A 26,043-nucleotide genomic window follows, 5' to 3' on the forward strand; every position below is an offset into this window, starting at 1 on the left:
GGACCACTTGTATATATCTATACATTTTATTCAATCATTTACCTGTTCTGCCCCTTAATTGCAGCATCCTTAAAATGGGGTTAAAAGTACAACCCCCCCCCCCCATATTGCCAATAGGGTTTTTATTCGGATCAAGGAAGACGGATCAAGGAAGACGTCAACTGTGAGAGCAAGAACATTTGGATTCCACGTTTCCCGGGGGACGGGGGTGTGGCCTTACCTTCAGGTCCGCAGAGGCAGAGGCTTCAGGCAGTGAGACCTCTATGATTTGCCGTCCAGGTATGTAGAGCCCGGTGCTCATCCAGCAATATCGGGTGCCTGTCAGAAAGCACAGGGCCGATTTGACCCCTCTCCTCTGTGGTTCTAGCTCCACCCACCATCTCCATGGTCCCATTGCCAGCTCTGCCCATCTTTCCCCCTCCACACTGCCCTAACTCAACTCTTGCAAACCTTACTTAATGCCCCAACCTTCATCTCTTAAAAATGCATAGCAGAGGGTGGAGGTGCATTCTGGAGGTGACCGGGTCCCTGAAGTGAGCTAAGTCATCATACCCCGGTCTCCTGGCTCCCTCAACTCTGAGCTCCCCCCTCCTCATTCCATACCTGGATTGTTGCAGTTGACATCCACGGTGATAGGAGATTCTGAGGGGCGCAGATAGGGGCTGCTGTACATGTCCTCGATTTCTGGGACTAATAGAGAGAGGTCACTTCCAGAGTGGGCCAGCCCCGTGGCCAGGGAGAGCATGGCCCCCCTGCAGCAGTCATTGATAACTGGGTTCTCCCGGGTCGCCACCGGGAGCCGGTACCGACTCAGCAGCTTCCGCAGCAGCCGGTGCACAGACATGTAGGCGGGGATCTCCTCCGCGGGGATCTGCAGGAAGGCCGCGCCGTCTGGCCCCAGCTTCGCCAGCCACCCCTTTTCCACGTTCCCTCGCTTCCTGCCCATTATAACCTGGAACTCGGCCAGGGTGGAGCGGAAGTGATAGGTCCTTATCCCCGCTTTAGGGGTGCGGAAGGGCCCGGGATTGAGGCTTTGGCTGGTGATGCTGATACCAAAGGGGTTGAGAAGGAGGTTTCCTGGGAACCGAGCCAGAGGGGACACTCCGGGGTTCTTGAAGGCCCACCACCAGGCTTGGGCTGCAACAAACAGTCCCCCGCCCTCGGCTACAAACTCCTGCAGCTCCTTGACTCCCACATCACTCACGGGCTCAAAGCAGTAAACACTGGCATCACTGGTCAGGTGGGGCTCGATGCTGGTGTCTATGCCCCCCACTGCAAGCAGGCTGCTCATTGTCCTCAGTTCTGTCTGCACCACGATCTTGCCTCGGCGGCCTGCATCCAGCCAGCGCACCGCATTCAGCAGAAAGGGGCCCAGCTTACTGACGGTGAATAAGACCTTGTGGCCCATAACGACCACCCGGCCCCGGCCATAGCGGGCGGCCGCTATGACACAGCCGTGGTAGGAATCTAACCCCAGCGGAAAGGCCAAAGCCCCATGCACGAGCAGCTGGGACGGGAAACAATCTGAGTTGCTGATGTCCAACTCTGAAATCCCATGCAGTAGCTCGTCTCTGTCCTCGGAGAGATCGTCTTCACAGCTGCAAAGTAGACACGTGTTCTCTTAAAGGAGAGACTCTGCATGGAGCTCTTAGAACAGAGTCTAGCTAGCATCAGCTTTGCTAATATTACCATTGTTAGCTCTTCCAGGAGAGCTGGGAGAACCACGTGGACAGATCTGATATCACTGGGTGTGGGGACTCCTTTAAGGGAAGAGGAGGTGCTGGGGTGGGGGCACTAAGCATTCATTCTGCTCAGCACATTCTCTGTGTATAAATTCTCCAAAGGAAACCCCGAAGAAAGCCTTGCTGGCTTCATCCAACACTGTATGTTAGATATTCTAGATATAAGTGTTAAAAGTGTCCTTTAAGCACTATATAAAGAACTGAATGGGAAATCATATTTTCATCCTTCTAAAGAGTCTTATTTATAAATTTCATGCAATTAAGTTTCTGCAAATAAACTCCTGAACAGCTGAGTGCATGGTGCTATTAGAATCACTATTATCTCAGTGTGGACCAGGGGAACTGACTGGCCTCAACTCTAGTGAGACTCTCCTGTTTCCTGAACCCAAGAGGACTGTCTACACCCAGCCCTCCACCCATTCATTGCCAGCCTACAGGAGTGACGCATATCCATGCCCTGTGGTTTTTCTGAGCACCCGTCTGTTCCTGTTCAAAATGGAGATGGGGGCTGGATACGTAGTGGAATTATTAGGAGATGGGGGCAGAGTGACCTCTATAGGCTTGAGACCCCAGAGCTCGTTATGTCACTTGTATTTGGTAAGATTGTGGCAGCTGAAGGCAATGCTGAAAAACAGTGAATTTTAACTTCTGCATTTAAGTCTAGATCTATTTTTAATTATTTATTTTGTATGGAGTAGGATACATTTTAAGATTCACTTTATTTCCCCCATAAAGGTTTTAGAGCCATCTGTTGAAAAGATACTCTTTTCCACATTGAATTACCGTGGCACCTTTGCCAAAAAATAATTTGAGCATAAAACTGTGGGTCTATTTTTTAACTTTCTAGTCTTTCATACATCTGCATGTGTCTCCTTATGCCAAAACCACAGTGAGTGGTTTGATTACTTTAGCTTTCTAGTAAGTCTTGAAATTAGGTCATGTTAGTTCCTTTCATGGGCATATACTTTTAGAATCAATTCTAACTTTGCTTGGGATTGCATTGAATCTGTATGTCATTTGGAGGAAATTTTACATCTTAAAAATATTGAGTGTTCTGTTCCATCACCATGGTGTATTTCTCCATTTTTTTAGGTTTTATTAAATATTTCTCAATGTTTTGTAGTTTTCAACATAAAGATCTGATAACATGTTTTGTTGAATTTATCCATTACCCTTTTATGATTTTTGGGTCCTGTTTTAATTGATGCCACATTTTTAATTTCAATGATCATTTTTTGGCTGCTCATATATAAAAATATAATTGATTTTTGTATGTTGACCTTATATCCTGCCACCTGGCTCAACTAGATTATGATAGTAGTTTTATAGACTGAAAATCTTTTTTTACATGGATGATCATGCCTTCTACAAATAAACACAGATGCACTTTTTAATTTTTAATCTCTATGCTTTTTTTTACTTGTCTTATTGCAAGATCTTTTGTACAATTTGACTAAAAATGGTGAGAGCATTCTTCCTTTCCTTACTCTTAGTCCTAGGATATTTCACTGTTAAGTCCATTCTTCGCTATCAGTTTTTCAGAGGTGAGTCCTTCCACATTGAAGAAGTTCCTTTATAATTTTAGTTTGCTAAAATTTTATCACAGTGGAGTATTAAAGTTTGTTAAGTGCTTTTTGTGTTTGTGCATGTGTTGAATATTATGGTTTTCTCATTTTTTCTGTTAACATGTGAATTAACTTGATGTTTGAGTGTTAAACCAGCCAGGCATTCCTAAGATAAGCCCACTTGGTTGTGATGTATTATCCTTTTCATGTATTATAATATTCTATTCACAATATTTTTAAAAATAGTCTCTGCATCTATGCTCATGAGGGATACTGTTTTCTTTTTTTGCAAGGTCTTTCTCTGGTTTTGGTCCCAGAAAAATACTGGTTTAATAAATCAAGTTCCAAAAAAATTTTCTTCTCTCCTCTATTTTCTGGAAGACTACACAGAGGGTTAGTATATTTGTTCCTTGAATGTTTGATACAATTCATCAAGGAATTTCTCTGGATTTGGAGGATTTTTGAGGGGGTATATTTTTTACATTAATTTTAAACAAATTTTTTTATTTTAAAATAAAAAATATAAAAGTTTACAATATAGTACAGGAAGTTCCTATATACCCTTCACCTAGTTTCCCTAATATTAACATGTTATATAATCTTAGCACATTTGTCAAAACTAAGAAGCTAACATTGGTAAAATACTATTACCTAAACTCTAACCTTTGTACAAATTTCACCAGTTTTCCCACTAATATTTGTTAGGATTGCATCCCGGTTACTGCACTTCATTTAGTATTAAAGTGTTTTTAATTATAGCTCAACTCATTTGATGTATACTTTCCGTTTCTTCTGGTGTCAGTTTTAGTAGTTTTTGTCTGTCAGGAAATTTGTCCATTTCATCCAAATTTGTTGGCATCAAGTTGTTATAATATTGTCTTACTATCCTTTTAATATCTGTAGGATCTGTATCAATGTTCTTTATTCCATTCCTGAAATTTGTAATTTGCGTTATCGCTCTTGTTGTTATAACCAGAATACCTAGAAATTTATCACTTTTACTCTATTAACTGGCTTTTGATTTTATTGTTTCTCATCTTCCTTATCTTCTTATTCCTTCCACATATTATGGGTTTAATTTTATTTTTTATTTTTTTCTTAGATATTTGATGTGGCAACTTAGACCACTGAATTTAACTTTTTTACTGTTCTAATAAAAAGCATTTAAATTTCTCTCTAAGCACTGCTTTAACTGCATTCCACAAATTTAGACATGCTGCATTTTCATTTTGTATTCAGTTCAAAATATCTTCTAATTTCCTTTGTAGTTTTTTTCTTTGACTTACAGAATATTTGTTTTTTTAAAAACTTACAGATATTTAGGTGTTCCAGATATGCTTATGTTTTTGATTTCTAATTCAATACCATTGTGATCAGGATATACTAAGTATGACTTCAAACCTTTTAATCTTGATGAGACATTTTATGGCATAACATATGGTCTTGCTTCATGAATATTTCATATATACTTATAAAGGACGTGCATTCTGCTGTTGTAACCTTGTTCATCATTTACACATTCAGACATTAAGATTGAATCAACAGATAGGAACAAATGTAAAACCAACCCAGGTAATTTTTGAACACAATACGTAAACTTTCTATGCTCTGTGCAGTATATTTGGAGAATAAAAAGAAGAAGAAAACTACAAAAAAAAAATCTTGACCTTATCTTTGTTTTCTGTTGGTAATAGTATGGAAATAGTGATCACATGTTTATTTTGTGTGCACTGTAGGACAGCAAATGAGAACATATTGAGGTTATTGGAAACCAGTCTTCTCACTATGGGAGAAGGAAGATACAATATGGAGTGGGTGGAGGAGAAGAATTCTGCGGTTTTGGATTAAATTTGAATTATATTTGGTATGGATTTAGAATTAAAATATATACATTTCTTGGCTCTGTCTTCTTAGGGGTCCAGAAGTGATGAGTCCAACAACCATGAGCATATCTGGATGAACTTGGTTTCTAAATACCGTTTACCACTAACAGGAAGGATTCCTCAGAGAAACGGCTGAATCCAGGTTTGGGACAGGAAATGGACAAGGTAAACTTGCCACCTCTCATTGCTTCAGAAGTTAGGTACTAAAAAACTGATGGGGCGTGTCAAAGGACTCAGAAGTCAGCTCAGTGGGGCTTTTACTGGCTTCTAACTCTCAGATCTTTGAAATCATTTTCTTGAAATAAGAAATAGTGCCTGAGATATAGTATCTACTCAACCAATGCTGGCTAAATGAATGTACAAATGAACACACATAGTTAGAACTCTTAAAGAGAAGTCTGCAATTTGGGTTAAAATGAGACAAGGGCCTTTTTATCTGAAAGATAGAGTAGACAAAATATTTTGGTTGATTCTCCTGAAATGTCCCTAAGATTGGTTATCTCATGATATGTTTAATCTGCATCGATAGCTTATCGGTGTCTAGTACCTGTTTCTATTTTTAAGTGTATAAAGGGGGTAAAATGTGGCTATCTGTCATGATGGTGTAGTCTCCATTTGATGGAGGAAGCAGGTAACAATATCAATTAGAATCTCAATACTTAATACAATTCAGACAATGCATGTGATTTGGGAAAAAGCAGCAGCAGGATGGATGCTGGTGATTTTCACTGGTTGGAAGCAGTAGTCATGACATCACACGCATCATACCATAGCAGGGAGACAGGATGTCAAATAATGAAAATGTCTCAGGTACTTTGGGCATGTTGCTTAAGTCATTCAGTTCTCACCACCCTGGAAGGTAGTCATTAGTCATTCCACTTTAGAGATGAGGCTTAGAGAGGTTAGCTCAGGCTCAGTGGTTTAGAGCAAGCCCCCAACAGAGCTTGTCAAGTTATTAAAGTCTGCCTTCTCCAAAGTCGGTGCATATTCAAGGGCACATGAGATCTTACTAGAATCCCAAGTCCTGTGGTGGGGCTGCGGGTAGTTTATGACAGTGGACCTGGTGCCTGTCCATATGAAATTCTTAATAAGAAGAAGGTGGGACTGGCTCTGCACATGGAGAGACTGCTCAAGGGAACAGACTACAGGCAGCTTCGGACACAGAGACTAAGTGATCTAACTGTATATCACGACACTTGTGGGAAGGTAGGGCAGTGACTATGAGGCTCATGTCCTGACATCTGGTGGGTATTCTTATCACGCTAAAAGTAGATCACAAGGTTTTACCACTTATAGTTTTATTTTTCTGACCATGCAAGGTAGTAACTCCTTCTGAAAGAATTTGATTCACCTTAATAAGACCTATGGACTCTAATTTTAGAAGGTGGAGAGAATTCCAAGATATTGTTTAGAATTTAATTTGGTAAGAAACTTGCAAATAATGAGATTAAAGGTGAAAGGTTAATTTGCACTCATCTGTACAAAGGAGGGTTTAAAAATAAGTCACAAGACACTTTGGCAGAGTGGCTAAACCCACAGGGGCTTTTAATCGAAACCTCATTCAGCCGGTGATGGAAATCATCTTCTTGAATTCTAACAGAAGCATCTCAGTGTCTTGTGCTGTCTAGCATTTCTAAAGTGCTTGGAAGGTATTTTGTATGACATTACCTATCACAGCAGGAGTGGAGGAAGGGCCAAGCGCTCAACAGTGGGCAGTAGTTAATATTTGCACTTTAGTTTCTTCGGCTTACTTCACTTCAACCAGTAATCTCAGGAAAGTGACTGTTACCACCCTCAATTCATCCACGGGTCAAAAAGTTGCCCACCTAATGTGTGAGTAATGTACCTCCCTATAAAAGCAAAGAGTCAGGAGGTACGATGCAATCTTACCTAGTAAATCACCAATATAGTAACCTGTAATCTCCACTATAGATGCTACACACTTCCTTTATTAAATCAGATGTTTTCTTAAGCATTAGCTTTCAAGTTGATTGCATGTGCATGTGCATGCATACACACACATACATACACGTACACAGATGACCTAACCACCCCCGAGTTGGAATCACTGCGTAGGAGAGATGATTTAGGCATAGCCAAAGGAAAAAAAGGTATGTTTTGGAAGAGAAAAACAACTTTTAAGGCAACTAAGGGGGAATTAGGCTGGTAAGAAATAAAACTATGGCCAAGTCTTACCTTCCTATTCCAAGATCATCGAAGTTTGATCAATTGGATCAATCAGTATGCCTCTGAGCACTGTGCCTCCCCTCATTGCACGTGTGAGAATGGAGCTGTGGGGTGTTCTAGGAGGTCCTTGCCAAGGAGAGGCATGACTCATTCGTTCCTTGACCCTCTAGCAGCCCTGGTATGTCCTATTAACCTACTATAAGAGTTTTTTTTTTTTTTTAATGTTTATTTTATTGATTTTAGAGAGGAAGGGAGAGAAAGATAGGAACATTGATCTGTTCCTGTAGGTGTCCTGACTGGGCATCAAACCAGCAACCTCTGCTTCAGGATGATGCCCTAACCCACTGAGCTATCTGGCCAGGGCTGTGAGAGCTTTAACATGCAATACAGGGTGTGTCCTGGTGCACTTTTCCTACTCCTGAGCCTGCCAGCTTCTAATCACTTTCATCCATTCATCTGCTCATCTATCCAGTCAATGTTTACTGGGCACCGACCAAGAGAGGATACCCTCTCCTAACTCCTAGACTGAGTGTAGACAACCTGTGCCGTCTTTTCTGTTTTCTCTGCTTCTTGCTGCCATCCTAATCCCACCCGGCTGGACATATTAAAACCTTTGCCACGGCTCTCTAGACAGTCGTATAGGGCATCTCACGTCTGTTTTCTTTTTCCTCACATTTCAGTTGCAAGCAGCCTTCTGCTATGAACCTTCCCAGGTTAGCCGTGCAAACTCTGGGAACCCACATGGTTATTTTATTAAGCTAGATGCTGAGTGAAATATGGCCACTAAGAAATTTCTCCCCTCAAAGAGATAAGTAGGCAGCAGCAATGGAGACCCTGCCTCTCCTGTGACTCAGGGTATTCTTACTAGCTGGATGATTTATGGAGAATCCACGTCTGAGTGCCAGGTTCTGTTGTTTAGTCTGGGAGTAACCTGAACACAAGGACAGTGTCTGCTTCTTAACCTGGGACCAGCTCCCTGCTGTGGGAATGCACTCACCTGACTAGGACTGGGATCTTGGGCATCTTCTTAGACACTTTGCAGAAACTCGTGTCTCCCTTGTTGTCGGTGAAGTATATGCCCGCCACGCTGGTCACAAGGTTCCCAGGGAATGTGAACAGAACCCTTTCATCGTCGCCCTGGTTGGCCCAATCCCAGGCCTGGCCTCCGATGAGCAAGCCTCCTCCACGTTTCATAAACTTGATCAACTTCTCAGTCATGGTCTCGTTGTAGGCGTCAATGCAGTAAACCCCCAGGGAGTCTTCCACTTCTGGCTCAAGCTTTGCCTCCAATCCAGAGCCCTCGAGGATTTTGGCCAGGGCTGCCAGGGATGGGTGTACCCCAACTGGAGCCCCAGGGGAAGAACAGAGCCATCCCACTGCATTGAGGAGAAAGGGAGAGAGCTGGGCTTCCACCAAGTAGTCCTCGTGGGGCACCACCACCAGGCGGCCTCGGCCATAGGAGGATGCGGCAATGAGGACCTGGCCCATGTCATTCATCATCACGGGGAAGGAGGCCTCTCCAATGAGAAGCAGTTCAGATGGGACGGCATCTTCAGGGACATCCCAGCTCGTCACTCCATTCATAAGGGCCTCAAAGGCAGCAGAGGGGGTCGCCATGGCTGGATCGGCTTCTGCAGAGAGGAAGGCAAAGGCTAAACTTGGGGAGGAATAAACAAGTCAACAGGCCAAGCGGTTCATTCCTGCACTAGCTGGGAAGTTCTTCCCATTACACAGATGAGACTGACACCATGAAGTGACGCAGGCACTCACCAGGGGTGGCCGTGTGTGCAGTCTAGGAGACCCCGTCACACCCTGTCCTCTTAAACCCTCGGGGTCAAACTAAAAGGACTCAATGCTTTTCAGTCACCCAGGGAAACAAACAGAAGTGAAGAATATGTCCCCAAAGGGAGCTGTTTCAGTATCAAGCCCCAGTACCTGAGAATGTGACCTATTTGCAGATGGTAACAAGTTATAAAATCATGGAAGATTCTTATTTTCACCTCTCCAGGTGGAGGAAGGCGTGTGTGTGTGTGTGTTCACAAAGATCCTCCGCTTCTTTACCATGAGCTCCCTCTTAAGGCCCTTACCTCTTTTCTATTTCCTTTGTCGGAGAACACGCTCATTCACAAGGCAATATGGCCAGGAGATTAAAAGTTCGGCTCCGGAGTTAGGCTTTCTGGGTCTGAATCTCGGTTTTGCTGTTGCTAACTGTGAAATCAGGCACGTCTTCTCAGACTTAGTTTCCGCACTCGTTAAGTAAGGGTAGTAGGATCTACCACGTAAGGATGTCCCGAGGAATAAGGGAATTATACAGGTTAAGTGTCTTTCAATTATTTATTATATTTAGGGGAATTAATCATTTATTATAATGTATATGAGATTATACAGAAATATACACACACATACCAATGTATATTTGCTTATAATTGGGCAAGCATAAACTAAGTATGTGCGTAACAGAATTCTTGTAAACAAAAAAGCCCGATCTAATGCTATTGTAGATTTTACAAATGTTGGATTAAGGATATACTGATTCTGATTTTATAGTTTTCATAATTTTGGAGGCAATACTAATAATAATTAGTATTGTATTGAGTTCCCAAGTATTTCCATTGACCCCTGAAAAAGCCTGTGGCACTTCCCCAGGTCATGTTGGGAAGGCCCCAGTCCCCACGCAAAGAGCATACTCTCTGATCGGCAGCCGTCTCTAAAACTCAAGAAGTATGACATTTATCCTTTTCCCTCCAATGCAGCCCCTCTTAGGTACACTACCTAAGCCTGATGTCCCCGATGGTCAACAAGGGTGACCTCTACCTCAGAGAACTACTGAAAAGCTACAGTCAGCAGCTAATTGGCTAATGAGAGCCTGTCCATTCCCTGCTCTCCTGGTGTCCACAAATAACCAGGGCAGCAAGCCACCCAGAACCACAGTTGTGTCCCTCCCCCCTGCTCCATATCCTGTCAATGTCCTTGTTCTCAATTTCTAGTCACACTGCCATTAACCTAGTTCGGGTCCTCTGTAACTCAGTCCTTGACTGCACTGATCCAGTTTCTCAGTCACTAGTACCTGCGGTCACCAGTATTCTTCTAAAGCCACCCAGAAGAGGACCCCCATTGCCGGACCTCACCATGGCCCACAGGGGGAAATCTGAGCGCTCAGAGCGGGTGTGAGGCCCCCAGGGCTGGCTACTCCTCACTTTCCCAGCCGTACCTCCTGCCACCCAACCTCTCTGTGGCTTCCGGGACACCTGGCATCCCTGACATGCCAGCTTTTCCTTTAGGTTCTCTTCCCATTCTCGTCCCTTCCCACTCCCCACTCCCCATCTTTCTATCCATTGAAATCCTGTCCTCCTGAGAGGAGATATTCATGTGGAAATTCATGTGGTCAATCAGTCTATAAAGATATGCTCAATCTCACTAATCAGGCAAATAAAAATATAACTTTATGTTGCTCATGTTGTCAAAAAAGAAGGCAGTGAAGAAGGAAGAGAGGAAAAGGCAGAGAAGAAGTTGAAGAAGACAAAGGTAGCTAATGATGTCCAGCGTCCAAAGGCTTTAAGGACCATAAGGACTGAGAGCCTAACGACCATGTGACAACGGCAACCACAGATGAGCAATCCCTCCTCTAATAACCGCTCTTACAAATAAAAGCAGCAGTATTAAAGATCCAGGAATGCTTACTGTCACAAAACCAACCTAGAGCCCTGGCCGGTTGGCTCAGCGGTAGAGCGTCGGCCTAGCGTGCGGAGGACCCGGGTTCGATTCCCGGCCAGGGCACATAGGAGAAGTGCCCATTTGCTTCTCCACCCCTCCGCCGCGCCTTCCTCTCTGTCTCTCTCTTCCCCTCCCGCAGCCAAGGCTCCATTGGAGCAAAGATGGCCCGGGCGCTGGGGATGGCTCTGTGGCCTCTGCCCCAGGCGCTAGAGTGGCTCTGGTCGCAACATGGCGACACCCAGGAGGGTCGCAACATGGCGACACCCAGGATGGGCAGAGCATCGCCCCCTGGTGGGCAGAGCGTCGCCCCCTGGTGGGCGTGCCGGGTGGATCCCGGTCGGGCGCATGCGGGAGTCTGTCTGACTGTCTCTCCCTGTTTCTAGCTTCAGAAAAATGCAAAAAAAAAAAAAAAAAAAAAACCAACCTAGAAATGGAGATAGGTAACTGACAGGAAATGCTGCTTGGAACCAGTTTGACTCCTGTAAGTTCAGGATCTCTAACCCAAAGCCACACACATTATCCACATATCCTGCCCCCACAACTCCCTATACTGCAACATATGACCCTGGGGCACAGTCCCCCGCCAGCCCCCCATGCACTCCCCATGTAGAGCTTCCCCTCAGACCCCTTCTCTCTGGGCCTGTGTCGCTGCTGGTGTTGACACTCCAAACACACCGAGAGCAGGGAACTCACACTTCTGTCTCTCTGGTTGTCCTCTGAGCTGGTACAAGGGAGAAGAAATATCTGTGAAATGACCAAGGGAAGGGCAGGTGGCTTGGAGATTTCAAAAGCAGGGGACTTGGGAAAAGAGGAAGGCTTTCCCTGATGGGTCTCCTTCTTGTACCTTTCTCCTGACCCAGACTGACAACTCGAGTGAGCAGGGTCTGGCGGGGGACGTGGCCCCCTTTTTTCTCTGCCAGTCCCCCCCGCCCCCGTTCCTGCACCGGGAGTCTGCAGCGTCAGCCTGAGTATGAACACGGCCTGTGCTGTGCATGTGGCCAGGCCGCCTTTGAGAGGAACAATGTTTGAGCCAAGTATGGTAATCTGCCTCATAGAGTATCACATGCTGTTACAAAGGATGACTTACATCCATTTTGCCTCTACCTAGAAGAATGTCCTAGATCTATTTTAAGTGAAAATTTCAAATCATCATAATATATAGGACAGAAACCCATTTTTGTTGGGACGGTGATGCTGCAGTAGAACTAGTCATTTTAGTAGTAGAGTAGTAGCACTCAGTGACACGACAGTGCTTACCAGGTTCCTGGCGTTATTATAAGTGCTTTACATAAATTATTTAATCCTGACGATAAACCTGTGAGGTATGCATTATCACTGTCCCCATTTTAGAGATGGGCAAAAACACAAAGAAAACAAAAAAAGACAGCCAGAGATTTTGTTACTTGCTTAAGTCACACAGGTAGTCGTGGTAGGTCCAGGAAAGCTAGTCCTGGAGTCCATGTTCCTAAGAAATAGATCAGCCTGTTAAGTACCTGTTTCTTATATATATAAAAAACCTATGAGGCAACATTTCAACAGACTTCCATTAGGAAGGGAAGAGGCCAACGACAGTACTCTCTCTTATTTGCAAGTCTGCATCCTTTGAACTGGTTTCGGTACTAGCGTTACAATTAAAAATAGCATAGGTAATATGAATTCAGTGAACCAAGTAAACATGCATTAAATGATTGAGCCCAGAAATGATTAGATTGATAATTGATCCTATGTCATTCATTCCAAAATGTCTTCCCTCACCTCCCCGTAAGTTGTGCATGTATATGCCCATCATGAAGCCTGATTTTTCTCCTCTGTGGGGGTACCCTGAGCTTTGCAGCTGGGTCTGTTTCTACTTTAACCAGCTATGGGTAACTCTGACACTTGACTCTTCAACCAAATGCCTCCTCTTGTGGCCTGAATCCCTGTTTGCCCTCCAAGCGTGGTGAGCTCAGACGGACACAGTCTGGAGAAATACCTTTGACTTCTCCTCTTAAGTCCTTCACCTTTGGTTCTATTTCTATGGGTCTTGCTTTCTCTCCTGCAGGAACCCAAGCGCCTCTAGAGCAGATGGTACTGCAGGTACAACTGAGAACTCAGGGAGAGAGCCTTACAAATCCCCTACCCCTGCCACAGAGTGACCCCAGGGTATCTAAATAGGGTTTCCCCTAAGAGATGTATATGGGCAGGAAGGCGAGTCATGAGCCTGTGTTGCTTATTGTACCACATCCTGCATTATAATTCGATTTCAAATCCGCAAGATAGGGAGAACGTCTGAGATCAGATCTAGGAGATTGTGGATTTCCTAGGAGAGTCAACAGGAACTCTGTAGATGGATGACTGAATGATGGCCATAAGGTACAGGTGTCAGAGCCACCAAGGATGACCTCTTCAGCAAACAGCTACCCTGGTCCTGAAAATGGTGCATATCAGAGACATCCAATTATATAGGTCTGCTCCTCTTCATGCACTTTTCTTCCACAATCCCTTTCTCTTTTTCCTTACATGTCCAATATCTTTTCCAATGTCCATCAACTTCTCTTAAGCCAGAATTAGGGTGGGTCCAACTTCTTCTTTTGCAGTCTGTCTGAGATAGTCCCTGCTCAATCTTCCTTGTCACTTAAAAATGGTTTAATCCATACATTTAAAAGAATATGTAATGCACGTGGAAGGATACAGATGGTAAATTAATAAAACAATTAAAAAAATTAATCTGATTCCCATATGCCACTGCCCAGCCTTAAAAAAGACAATTGCTGTTATCTTTGAAGGTGTGCTTGTAGCTCTCTGGAATCATTCCCACCCCCATTTCTGTTCCCCACGGTTGATCTTACTGCACTCCCTTCCTAATGGCTGAGCTGCCCTGGTGCTCTGTCTTTCCGCTCACCTCTCTAACAGTGTAACCTCCCGGAACAGTAGAATGGAGGACCATCAGCCCTTGGGTGAGAAAGCCTGCTTTGCTTTTTAAAAAATTCCTGGTGCTGCCTCTTACTAGGTGTCGATCAGGCTGCCTCCGAGGGCGTTCTGTCAAAGGCACACAGCCCGGAGAAGGGACGTCCCACATTCCAGGGACTGTCACTACTAAGTTCTGGGGCGGGATTCCTCTCCCCCCTTTTCCACTGCGGGCTCTCGCCGGGGCCAGACTCTCCTCCCTAGGCCCAGGGCCGATCTACAAAGAGCAAGTCGGTGACGTCAGGGGAGGAGAGGAGGGGGGCTCAGCTAGAGGGTGGAGACAGCTGGGGGAGGAGGGGTGCCGAGGGGAAAGCTGGGGTTGGCAGGGCCTGCTGGCAAGGAGGTTGGGGAGGGACGGGTGGCCTCTCTTCCACACGCTCCAGCCTCCAGGGGACCAGTGCGAGTCGGTGGGGGACCTTGGTCCCAGACACGGTGTGCGCCAAGATTAAAGGGCAGGAGGACAGAAGCAATGCTCCGCCACCAGCCACCTGTGTGACCCTGAGGCAGCCCTGCCTCCTCGCCGGGCCCTGGTATTCTCATCGCCCAGAGCTGCGGATTCCATGCAATTCCTCCAGGGCAGGCCTGCGTGTAACTCGACGACACAAAGCAGGCAAACAGATGTCACATGTCAGGGCCCCCGGGAGGAGCACTGCGGCAGGCGCGACGCGGAGCCCCAGGGCAGAGGACGACCGCTAACAGGACCTCGACACAAGCGGCGAGGGATTATGTCCCGGGTTTGGGCTCCCACAGGTCCCTCCGCGCCCCCCTCTCGGCCTCCGGCACCGCCCTTCCCCAGACCCCCACCGATCCGCCGCCACTTACCCTTCTCCGGCCTGGAGAGAGCCACTCACCTGGTCGCCTTGCAACGTACAAAGGGGCCGCTGGAGGGGCAGGGCTGGACGCCGAGGGGCGCACGGGGCAGCGGGGAAGGGGCTTCCTCGCAAGCCGCGCCGGGGCGAGGAGTGCGGAGGAGACGGAGGGGGAGCAGAGGAGGGGTTCCCGAGCAGTCTCCTCCCCACTTCCTCCCGGGCGGGATCGAGCCCGAGGGGCGGCGCTTGGCAGGGGACAGCGCTTCTTTGTGTCGCCTGCCCAGTCAGCTGGACACTGCGGCGTTGGCCCCCCTCCTGATGGTAGTGGGACCGGCCGTTTATTTGAGACATAAACTTCTCTGACTATTCACTGATAAGAGAAAGGCTGGATAAACTACTGTATAAGATAGATAGATAGATAGATAGATAGAGAGCTTAGATCTCCATTCAGTTAGAGGAATTTGCTTGAAGTATTGCCAAAGGGAAAATAAAAACTGTAGGAATTGTTCAATATGCTTTCTTTTTTTATAATATAAAACAGCCCTGTGTATATTTATATTATGGTAGGTGAAGGGAATGATACATCTCTGTCAATACGATTTAACCAGAGGAATAGAGGAGGGAAACTTTTATATAGCGCTATCTTGTTGGCATTGTTTTATGTTACTTTTGTAAACTAAAAATAAGGATATATTATATTTCAAACAAACAACAGGTAGCTAAGTCCTCTCTAATGATTGTTTGGCAGCTGCTCCTCCCTTCTATGAATTGCAAGTTCCTACTTTGTGTGATGACTTGCCCTGGCTCAGGTGCTACCCGGGGCCTGTGGAATGAGGGTAGTATAGAGGTCAGAAACCCAGGTTGCCATCAGATGGCCAAGATTCAGATCTCAGGGCTACGTTTTGTGGGCTGAGTGACTTTGAGCAAGTTACTTAATTCCTTTATGCCTCAGTTTTATTACCTGTAAAATGGGGAGGATGAACTAAGTACCTATATTACAGATTTATTTTAAGGTTTGTATTAGGTGAGTGAATACTTGTAAAGTTCTTCTATCTCTGTCTAGCAGATAGTAAGACTGTATGATTGTGTAAGTAAAACAAATCTTCAGGTAGGCCTAAGCATCAATACTCCATGCTTCGGGAAAATGTGTATCTTTTAAACCTGATGTGCATTTTAATCTTTTACTTCTAGGGCTTTGGTCCCAACTGAAACCATATTCCTTTCCCAATCTCCCTTTAAACACTGCCCCCCCCACCCCGCACCCCCAATTGACTCCTATGAACAATAATCAATAGCAGAATGCAGTAGGTGAGCTCAATGGCACGGTTTGCAGAGAGGAAACACCAGGAAGAGATATCAAGAGAACCTGAATTCAGGGTCCCTTCAGGGACCACCTGTGTGACAAAAAACAGGTCCCTTGCTATGCGTCCTCAAACACGGAGGGCTGGCAACTAGCTTGCTGTGTCCCTTTCAGGTCTGAAATGCCAAGACTAGTCGCACCAAAAGGTGGAACCCCAAAATACTGAGTTTTATAAAAAATTTTAAATCAAAACGAAAACGCATATATTGCTTACATAAAAATAAATGGTAAAAAACCCCAAAAATATAAATGGGAAAGATAACATCTGATTTACCTCTAAGGAAGAGGAAATGAGATTTGGTGGGGAAAAGGTCTTGTCAGGTTTTGTTTCTTAGAAAGGAAGACACACACACACACACACACACAGGCAGAGCTGAAGCAAAGGTGATAAAATGTCAACCTCTGATACATCTGTGTTATTATTTTCTGCACGTATCCATAGCCTTGAACTATGTCTTCATGAGAAATGTTTTTAAAGGACAGGGATATGTTAGACTCCTGATGGTTAGGTTCCTGGAGGAGAAGACTGGCAGCACGCAGTAATTAAGAGCCAGAGGGGAGGAAAAAAGGCAGAAACCGCAGGCAATCTTCTTTGAAACGCATCTGCCTCCTTCAAGCGGTCTCAGGCCTCAAACCCGACCGCCTCCGCAGCCCCGCGGGCGCCCCTCCCCGGTGCTTCCCCGGCTCTGGGCCCGAACTCCCCCTCTCCCACCCAGGACCACTGGACCGGACCACTGGACTCTGTCGGTGCTGCACCCAGGCCTGCTCCGGGTCCAGAAATCGTCACTGAATAAGACTCACCGGCTGTCCAGCAATTTTACACCGGGCTACTTCGGAGGGGGAAGGGCCTCCTCCTCCGCAGAGATGTGGCGAGGAGAGGGAATAGAGCCTGCAGATTTGAAAACTGGTGTCCACGATACTGGAAGCGGTGTAGGGTAGGTGGTCTGTGGTGCAGAGTGGGGGCGAATGGGGGCCGTCCTGGGAGCCGATTGGCAGCGGCGGCGGCGGGGCGGAGTCTGGCCACCCCCACGCCCCCTGATCACAGAGGCCTTGCTTTGTGTCGGTTTCAGCATCAAGATGCCGCCCCAAATCTAGGATGGAGATTGCACGGCAAGGCGATTTGTTGAAAAATATATCTGTGAGACTATTTTCCAACAAGGGAATGGTGACGAATTATGATTAATTTTTATATAAAATAATGCACAACTATTTGCAAGGATGAGTTAAATCTAAATATTTGGCAGAATTTAGGCTTATATTTAGATTTTAAATAAACACAACCTGGTAGTAAAATGGGGAATTTGCATTTTTGTACAAAAAATCTTTAGAAATATTTTATATAAACATAGAAACCATATGAAAAACATGCATCAAACTATTAGCATCAGTACTTTAGACAGGAAAGAGGAGCTTACTTTTATGTATTTTTCTTCCTACACCTCACTGACTTTTTTATTTTTTAGTGAGAGGAGGGGAGGCAGAGGCAGACTCCTGCATGCGCCCCGCCGGGATCTACTCGGCAAGCCCACTAAGGGGCAATGCTCTGTTCAGTGTGTGTGGGGGGGGCTTCCTCTGTTGCAGCTGGAGCCATTTTTTAGTGCCTGAGGCGGAAGCCATGGAGCCATCCTTAGCGTCTGTGGGGTGGGGGGTAACTCGCTCCAATCAAGCCATGGCTGCAGGAGGGGAGGAGAAGAGAGAGGGAGAGGGATGGAGAAGCAAATGTGTACCCTAACCGGGAATCGAATCTGGGACATACACATGCGAGGCCAACACTCTACTGCTGAGCCAACCAGCCGTGGCTCTCACTGAAGTTTTAATACTACTATTAAATATATTATTTTGTGATAAAGATAGACCAATTTAGTGAACTAAAAATAGTTAAAATATTTTTGTTCAGACAGCTGGTAGTAACCACTCTTTAAATATGATTTCTCCCTCTGGGTGGGTTTCTTGCACTTTGTTTATAGTCCTGACTCATCTGAATCGAGTAAGAGTGAAATTCAGCCCTTGACTTTTGAGCCAGAACCTGGCTTTCTGCCTGACCCGGTCCTGCTTGAACCAGTATCTGCTCATCTAGCCTTGTGAGCACAACTTTAGAACCTGGGGGAAAATCACTGGTCCTTTTTTGTGGTTGGCCCCAAGGCCCTGAACAGGTCTTGTGGTCTCAGTTCATTCTCTTGTTTTCTCACTACCTCACCCATCACCCTCTGGCCTCTGTTCACCGGGGACCTAAGGAGGTATCCCCAGATCAAACGGGCCCTATGAAGAGATCATTAAAAAGCTCTCTCTCAAACACAAAACCGACCACAAAACAGTGTCCAGGCTGGACCCTGTGCGGGAATGTGGATTCCGTGGTAAAGGGGGTAGAGTGCCACATCCTGTAATTATTATACTTTGGGGTTTCATTACAGTTCTCCAACCTGAGTAGGCATAAGCCACGGACTGTGGTTATTTTCTTCCGTTGATTCTCCACTTCACATGACCTGTGAACAGGTGCTCCACAATGTCCACTTGATGGACTGATAGACAAAATAGATGAATGCAGACCAAGGAAGGCAATCCTAGTATCCCTCCTCAAAAAAAGACAAACAGCAGCTTGATGTAGAAAATGGATTAATTACAAATTTCCTGTACTGCACTGTAAGTTTTCTTTTCTTTGTGCTGTTTCCTTTTAACTTTCTCTCCTAAGCCTTTTGTTTCCTTTCTATATCTCCCAAAATTTCAGCAGGTTCTAACCTCTCTGTTTCTGACTTCATGTTACTAACTCAATTTTAAGTCCTATATCCTTCCCTATTGCTAATTCCCCTAGAGTTTCTGGTTTTCTTTCCAGTTTTTGCCCTGAGTAGAGACTGCCATGAAATTTTAACATACTGAAATCACTTTTGAGATAGTAAGTTCTATACATATTCAGCAACATAGGAAGGAATGAATAGTTTATTAAAAATCCATAGGCCCTGGCCAGTTGGCTCAGTGGTAGAGCGTCGGCCTGGCGTGCAGGAGTCATGGGTTCGATTCCCGGCCAAGGCACACAGGAGAAGCGCCCACCTGCTTCTCCACCCCTCCCCCTCTCCTTCCTCTCTGTCTCTCTCTTCCTCTCCCACAGCCAAGGCTTCATTGGAGCAAAGTTGGCCCAGGCGCTGAGGATGGCTCTGTGGCCTCTGCCTCAGGTGCTAGAATGGCTCTGGTTGCAACAGAGCAACGCCCCAGATGGGCAGAGCATCGCCCCCTGGTGGGCATGCTGGGTGGATCCCCGTTGGGTGCATGCGGGAGTCTGTCTGAATGCCTCCTTGTTTCCAACTTCAGAAAAAAATACAAAAAAAAAAAAAAGATCCATACTACAAAATATGCAGTTCTTGAAAAGGATGAGCTCGTCATACCTTGAGGAATGCTTTCAATCTATATTTTCAGTGAAACATTTACAATTCTTTTTTATGTTTAGATTTATCTAGCAGGAAAAATAAGGACATATTTGGTGACTTCAGGAAGTGGGGAGAGTTGACCAGTAACTTTTCCTTTAGGCATTTCATGTTTTTTAAAATGTTAGAAAAATTGTTTGAAAAAAGAAGGGGGGGCTATTCAGTAATACCACTCTTAGATATATAGCTACTAGAAATGCATACACACACCACCAAAAAGCATGTGCAGCAATGTTCAAAGCAGGACCATCCTGGAAGCTACCCAAGTGCCACCTCTCTGCTTTCTCCCCTACAGTAATCTTCAATTACAACATTCTTTAAAATTTTATTTTCAGACCAACAAGTATGGAAGGGTTATTGTAAAATACCTGCTTTGAAAAAATTCTAAAGCATGTGTCTAAAGAAGAAATAAAATGATCTCTGATCATTTGAGATGTGAGACAGAACAATGAGAGACTTTTAATTGTGGCACTGAGAGAACACCTTATTTGTAACAACGCTCCCACTGAAAACAGCAATAAAAGTTAAACAAAATATAGGAAACAATGGAAGACTCTGAAGAGCCAACTAAACAAGCAGGAGTTGAGAAGCTCCAACATTCCCTGTGGCTTTTTCCTTTAGCGTATTTTCTAGTTCACATGCTGGGTAACAGAGGGCAAGTAGAAGTGTGAGTCTTATTGGCTTCAGATTACCAAACCACTGGAACTCAAAGGGCAAAACTTCAGAGAAGAAGAAATCTCAGAAGACATGAATCTAAAATTCTATGTACATATTCCCCTCAAGTCCCTGGCTGACTCCTGAACTATGCATTACAGAGAGATACCTTCCCCACACTCCCCACAAAAATAAATAAATTAATTAATTTAAAAAAAATTTGCAGAAAATGGTAGCTAATATAGTAAAGAACAATTGAGTGGTCATTTCAGTAGCTGCACTGTTTTGGGAATAAAGCAGTGATGGCCAACTACCACCAAAGGAAACAATTCTTATCAACACGCTCTGTTTTCAGTTACGATATGAGAAACTCCATAGCATGTAACTAAGAATGACACTCTAGGAGTAAGGACTACGCTGTTGGATAAAGGAAAAATCTGAAATGGATCAGTTCCAAGAAAGCTTAAAACTAACCTTTGATAGTATAATATGAAATTACTCTGCTAGTACTTTATCTATCCCTCACCCCTGAAAAAGTTATTTAAAAAATAACAACATCAACAAGAACGTTATAATTTTTCATTATGTCTTGCATCTAATAAAAAATTTTAGAGAGAGGCTAAAAATCAGGTAAACTGCCAAGAACTCAGAGAAACAACAGATAATAGAAACAGACTCACAAGTGGTACAGACAGTTGAATTCTTAGGGACTGACTTTATAATAACTGTGAATATGTCCATATATAACAGAAACAAAGATGGAGAATTTCAGGATAGACTTAAAACTCATAAAAGAGTAAAATAGAGACTTTAAAAATAAAAATATAATCATTGAAATCAGGAATTCAATAGTTGGTTTTAATAGCATATTAGACACAAATGACCAGAGAATTGATGAACTGTAAAAAAGTTTAATAGAAAGTATTAACCAATAATACAGGGACGGGAGGATGATGTACAAAGAGATGAAATAATTTAGAAAGAGCGTAATAGAATTATAAGACATGATAAAAAGATATAAATTATATGTGATTAGAGCCCAGAAGAAGAGAGGGAGAATGAAACAGAAGGAATATATTAATAATGACTAAAAATTTCCTGAAAGAGATGAAAAACACCAAAACTCAACTTGAAAAAACTACATTACCTAAGTAGAATAAATACAAAGAAAACTACACTTAGGCACATCATAGTCAAACTGCTAAAAAACAAAGTCAGGAGGAAATTGAAAATCAGCCTGACATAAAGGAAACTTTACATTCAGCAGAACAATAATACAGCTGGTTTTCAAAAGAAATGAGAGAAACCAAAACACAATAGAATTGCTTTAAAAAAAAGAAAAAAGATAAAATCTGCCAACCTAAAATTCTATGCACAGCAAAAATGAAGGCAAAATAAAGACAATTATAGATAAATAGAAGCTGAGAGAATTGTGGATTGGTTGAATTAGTAATGTTAAAATGTCTACACTACCCAAAGCTATCTACAGATTCAGTGCAAACCTTATCAAAACTACAATGACATTTTCCACTGAATAGAAAAAAAAATCCTAAAATTCATGTGGACCTACAAAAGAATTTAAATAGCCTAGGAAAACCTAAGTAAGAAGAATAAAATTTGACCTGACCAGGGGGTGGTGCAGTGGATGGAGCATCAGACTGGGATGCGGAGGACCCAGGTTCGAGACCCTGAGGTCACCAGTTTGAGCGCAGGTTCATCTGGTTTGAGCAAAGCTCACCAGCTTGGACCCAAGGTCGCCGGCTTGAGCAAGGGGTTACTCAGTCTGCTGGAGCCCCACGGTCAAGGCACATATGAGAAAGCATCAATGAACGACTAAAGTGTTACAACAAGAAATTGATGCTTCTCATCTCTCTCCCTTCCTGTCTGTCTGTTCCTATCTATCCCTCTCTCTGACTCTCTGTCTCTGTCAAAAAAGAATAATAAAATTTGATGCATCACAGTGCTGGATTTCAGACAATACTACAAAGTTATAGTAATGAAAACAGCATGGAACTGGCATAAAAACAGACGTATAGACCAATGGAACAGAATAGAGAGCCCAGACCTAAATCCTCACATTTACATTTAGCTGATCCTTAAAAAAGGTGTAAAGACCATATAATGGAGAAAGGATAGTCTCTTCAGTTAATGATGTTGGAATAACTAGATATCCAAGTGCAAAAAAATGAAATCGAACCCTTTCTTCACCATATGAAAATCAACTCAAAATGTATTAATGACTTAAACATTTGACCTGAAACTGTGAAGCAACTAGAAGAAAACATAGGGAAAAGTTCCTTGACATTGGTCTGGGTAATGAAGTGTTTGGACATGACCCCAAAACGCAGGTGGGACTATGTCAAACTAAAAAGCATCTGCTTAGCAAAAGAAACCATCAACAGAGTGAAGGAAAAACCTATGAATGGGAGAAATAGTTTCAAACCATATCTTTATTATATGTGGCTTAAGTGTCTGTTTGTCACCGATAGCTTATTGGTTGCTTGCGTAACTGTACTAGCCAATGGGGTGAAGTTGCCACGGCATTCAAATAGTCCCGTCTTCTGGCATGCCACCTTACAAATTGAGGTTAAAGATTGGAGCAATTATTATGCTGTTAAGAAATCTTAACACCAGAAGGGGTCTTTGCAATGGTACAAGACTAGAGGTTCTCCAATTGAAAAATAATATCATAATAGCTAAGTCTTTGACTGGCTCCTCTAAAGGTGAAATACATGTCATTCCAAGAATTGATTTGGCTCCATCTCAAACAGGGTTGCCGTTTCAATTGAGACGTAGACAATTTCCCATAAAACTTGCCTTTGCTATGACCATCAATAAGTCTCAGGGCCAAATGCTTAAGCGTGTTGGCATTTTTTTTACCTGAGCCTACATTTGGACACAGTCAACTTTATGTTGCCTGTTCAAGAGTTCGTGAAAGAACGGACGTAAAATTAAAAATTGATGGTCCTCTGCAAGGCAAGCTTAAAAATGATGGAAAGATCTACACAAGAAATGTTGTGTACAAAGAGATCTTTGACATGTGAATTAACATTTTATTATTTAAATCACCTTTATTTATTGAGCTAGCGGTGGCTCTTAAGAAATGTACTGCCAGTGGTTTCCTTCATTGCACTCTACTTTAAGCAATTAAGCAAGTAGGGGGGGGGATTCCGTGGGGCAGTAAGCAAAGGGGCGTCCTCGCCGCCGCCTTCCCTGGGTAATTCAGTTTGAATTAGCAGACACCTTTGCACAAATCATTTTAATTACAATTTATAATATCTAGAACAGCGGTCATTTTGTATGACCACTGGGCTTTCTAGTATCCAATAATGGGTTAATATCCAAAATATATAAGGAGCTCAAATAATCTGACAGCAAGAAAAAAAATAATCTGATTAAAAAATGAGTAAAGGGCTCTGGCCGGTTGGCTCAGTGGTAGAGCGTCGGCCTGGCGTGCAGGAGTCCCGGGTTCAATTCTCAGCCAGGGCACACAGGAGAAGCACCCATCTGCTTCTCCACCCCTCCCCCTCTCCTTCCTCTCTGTCTCTCTCTTCCCCTCCCGCAGCTGGGGCTCCATTGGAGCGGCCCCAGATGGGCGGAGCATCGCCCTCTGGTGGGCATGCAGGTGGATCCGGGTCCAGCGCATGCGGGAGTCTGTCTGACTGCCTCCCTCTTTCCAACTTCAGGAAAAAAAAAATGAGTAAAGGGCCTGAATAACACTTCTCAAAAGAAAACATCCAAACAGCCAATAGACACATGAAAAGGTTGCCAAATCCACTATTCACCAGGGAAATGCAAATTTAAACCAGGAGATATCAAAAAGACAAGCATTTAACAAGTGTTATTGAGGATGTGTAGAAAAGAGAACCCTTGTGCACTGTTGGTGGAAATGTAAATTTAAGTTATTGTAGAAAACAATATATAAAGGAGTTCCTCAAAAAGTTAAAGATAAAACTACGATATTATCCAGCAATGCTACTTCTGGGTATCTATTCAAGTACCTAACAGTAAGTACCTAGCAGTAAGACGTAAGACTTGCACCCCCATGTTCATTGCAGCATTGTTCACAGTAGCCAAGTTAGGGAAACAACCTAAGTGTCTATCAAATGGATGAATGGATAAAGAAGTTGTGATACATATGTACAATGGAATTTAATTAGCTGTAATAAAGAAGGAAATACAGCCATTTGCACAAGATGGATGGAACATGAGGGCATTATGCTAAGTTTCGAGCTAATTTAGACAGAGAAAGGTAAACACTGTATAACTTCAATTATGTGTGGAATCTGAAAGTCAAACTCATAAAAGCAGAGAACTCCATGATGGTTACTAGGAGTTATGGGTTGGGGAAAATGGAGGTATATTGGTCAAAGACTGCAAAGTTTCGGATAAGTAAGATGAGTAGTTGTGAAAATCTAATGTCTAGTACAATAACTATAGTAATAATACTGTATTACTATATTTTGTACTTAAAATTTGCTAGCAGAGTAAATCTCAGTTGTTCTCACCAAAAAAGGGTTAATTGAGCAAGATAAATATGTTAATTAGCTTGATTGTAGTAATCACTATACAATATGTACATATAAAAAATTACATTGTACACTATATATATTATATGTATTTGTCAAGTATATGAGTTAAGTGTGTAATATAACTAGAATACTCCTAAGGCATTCAACCTAAAACACTAGAACATGTAACTTCCAAATAAGAGGAGAAGTAAAATGGGAAAGCAAAAAAAGGAGAAAGAAGGGAGAGGAATGAAAGAGACAGATAAAGCAGAAAAATAAAAAGCATGTAATAAGATGGTAGCAATCAATCTAATTGCATTACTAATTACAATAAGTAAAATGACTTAAAATTATTCAATGACAAGTTATAAACTATCAAGCAATAATTAAAAAAACCCAAGGTTTAAAAAAATAAAGATTTTTTTTTTGTTTGTTTGTTTTTTGTATTTTTCTGAAGCTGGAAATGGGGAGAGACAGTCAAACAGACTCCCGCATGCACCCGACCGGGGTCCACCCGGCACGCCCACCAGGGGGCGACGCTCTGCCCACCAGGGGGCGATGCTCTGCCCCTCCTGGGCGTCACTTTGCTGCGACCAGAGCCACTCTAGCGCCTGGGGCAGAGGCCAAGGAGCCATCCCCAGCGCCCGGGCCATCTTTGCTCCAGTGGAGCCTTGGCTGCGGGAGGGGAAGAGAGAGACAGAGAGGAAGGAGGGGGAGGGGTGGAGAAGCAGATGGGCGCTTCTCCTGTGTGCCCTGGCCGCGAATAGAACCCGGGACCTCTGCACGCCAGGCCGACGCTATACCACTGAGCCAAACGGCCAGGGCCAAAAGATAAGTTTTTCACATATATATTTATAACAGATTTAGAAAGATTTACAGTCAGTCAATGGATGAAAGATAGATAAATGAGGTAAACACCAATCCAGCAAACCTTAATTTGATATCTGAACATATTCAGAATTTAAAACAAAAGGCATGACATATAAAGAAAGCATTCCAGGGCTCGCTTGGGCAGTATATACATTAAAAGAAAATATTCCAATGAGTCAATAAGAAAAAGACAAAGAGCTCAATATGAAAATGAGAAAAATAAAATCTGAATTATCACAGAGAGAAAGCACCATAGCTTATCAATGTATGAAAATATATATGGTCAGCTTCAGAATTTATTAGAGAAATGTTAATCAAAATCACAAGAGAATCCAATTTCATGCCTGCCAGACTGGCTAAAAGGGAAAGTTTATATTGATAATTAA

The 26,043-nt window shown here is 43.5% G+C and overlaps 1 protein-coding gene across 4 annotated transcripts in view; it reads right to left on the reverse strand.

Annotated features, from left to right (window-relative positions):
• The window catches only part of TCAF1 (TRPM8 channel associated factor 1), a 38,614-nt gene that overhangs the window by 10,713 nt on the left and 1,858 nt on the right, over positions 1-26,043 (reverse strand). Inside the window, exons 1-5 of one of the 4 annotated variants that reach the window (XM_066262506.1) lie at positions 14,889-15,054; positions 9,465-9,649; positions 8,375-9,008; positions 604-1,598; positions 221-318 (exon numbers count right to left, since the gene is read on the reverse strand). In XM_066262506.1, coding sequence (XP_066118603.1) covers positions 221-318; positions 604-1,598; positions 8,375-8,994 — 1,713 coding nt within the window. In that variant the 5' untranslated portion in view covers positions 8,995-9,008; positions 9,465-9,649; positions 14,889-15,054. Of the gene's footprint in view, positions 1-220; positions 319-603; positions 1,599-8,374; positions 9,009-9,464; positions 9,650-14,888; positions 15,055-17,007; positions 17,298-26,043 lie in introns of those variants that run through there. The other 3 variants (XM_066262508.1, XM_066262504.1, XM_066262505.1) reach the window with 3 other exon arrangements.

This window comes from Saccopteryx bilineata, chromosome 2, assembly GCF_036850765.1.
Source record: "Saccopteryx bilineata isolate mSacBil1 chromosome 2, mSacBil1_pri_phased_curated, whole genome shotgun sequence".
Lineage (NCBI taxonomy): Eukaryota > Metazoa > Chordata > Mammalia > Chiroptera > Emballonuridae > Saccopteryx > Saccopteryx bilineata.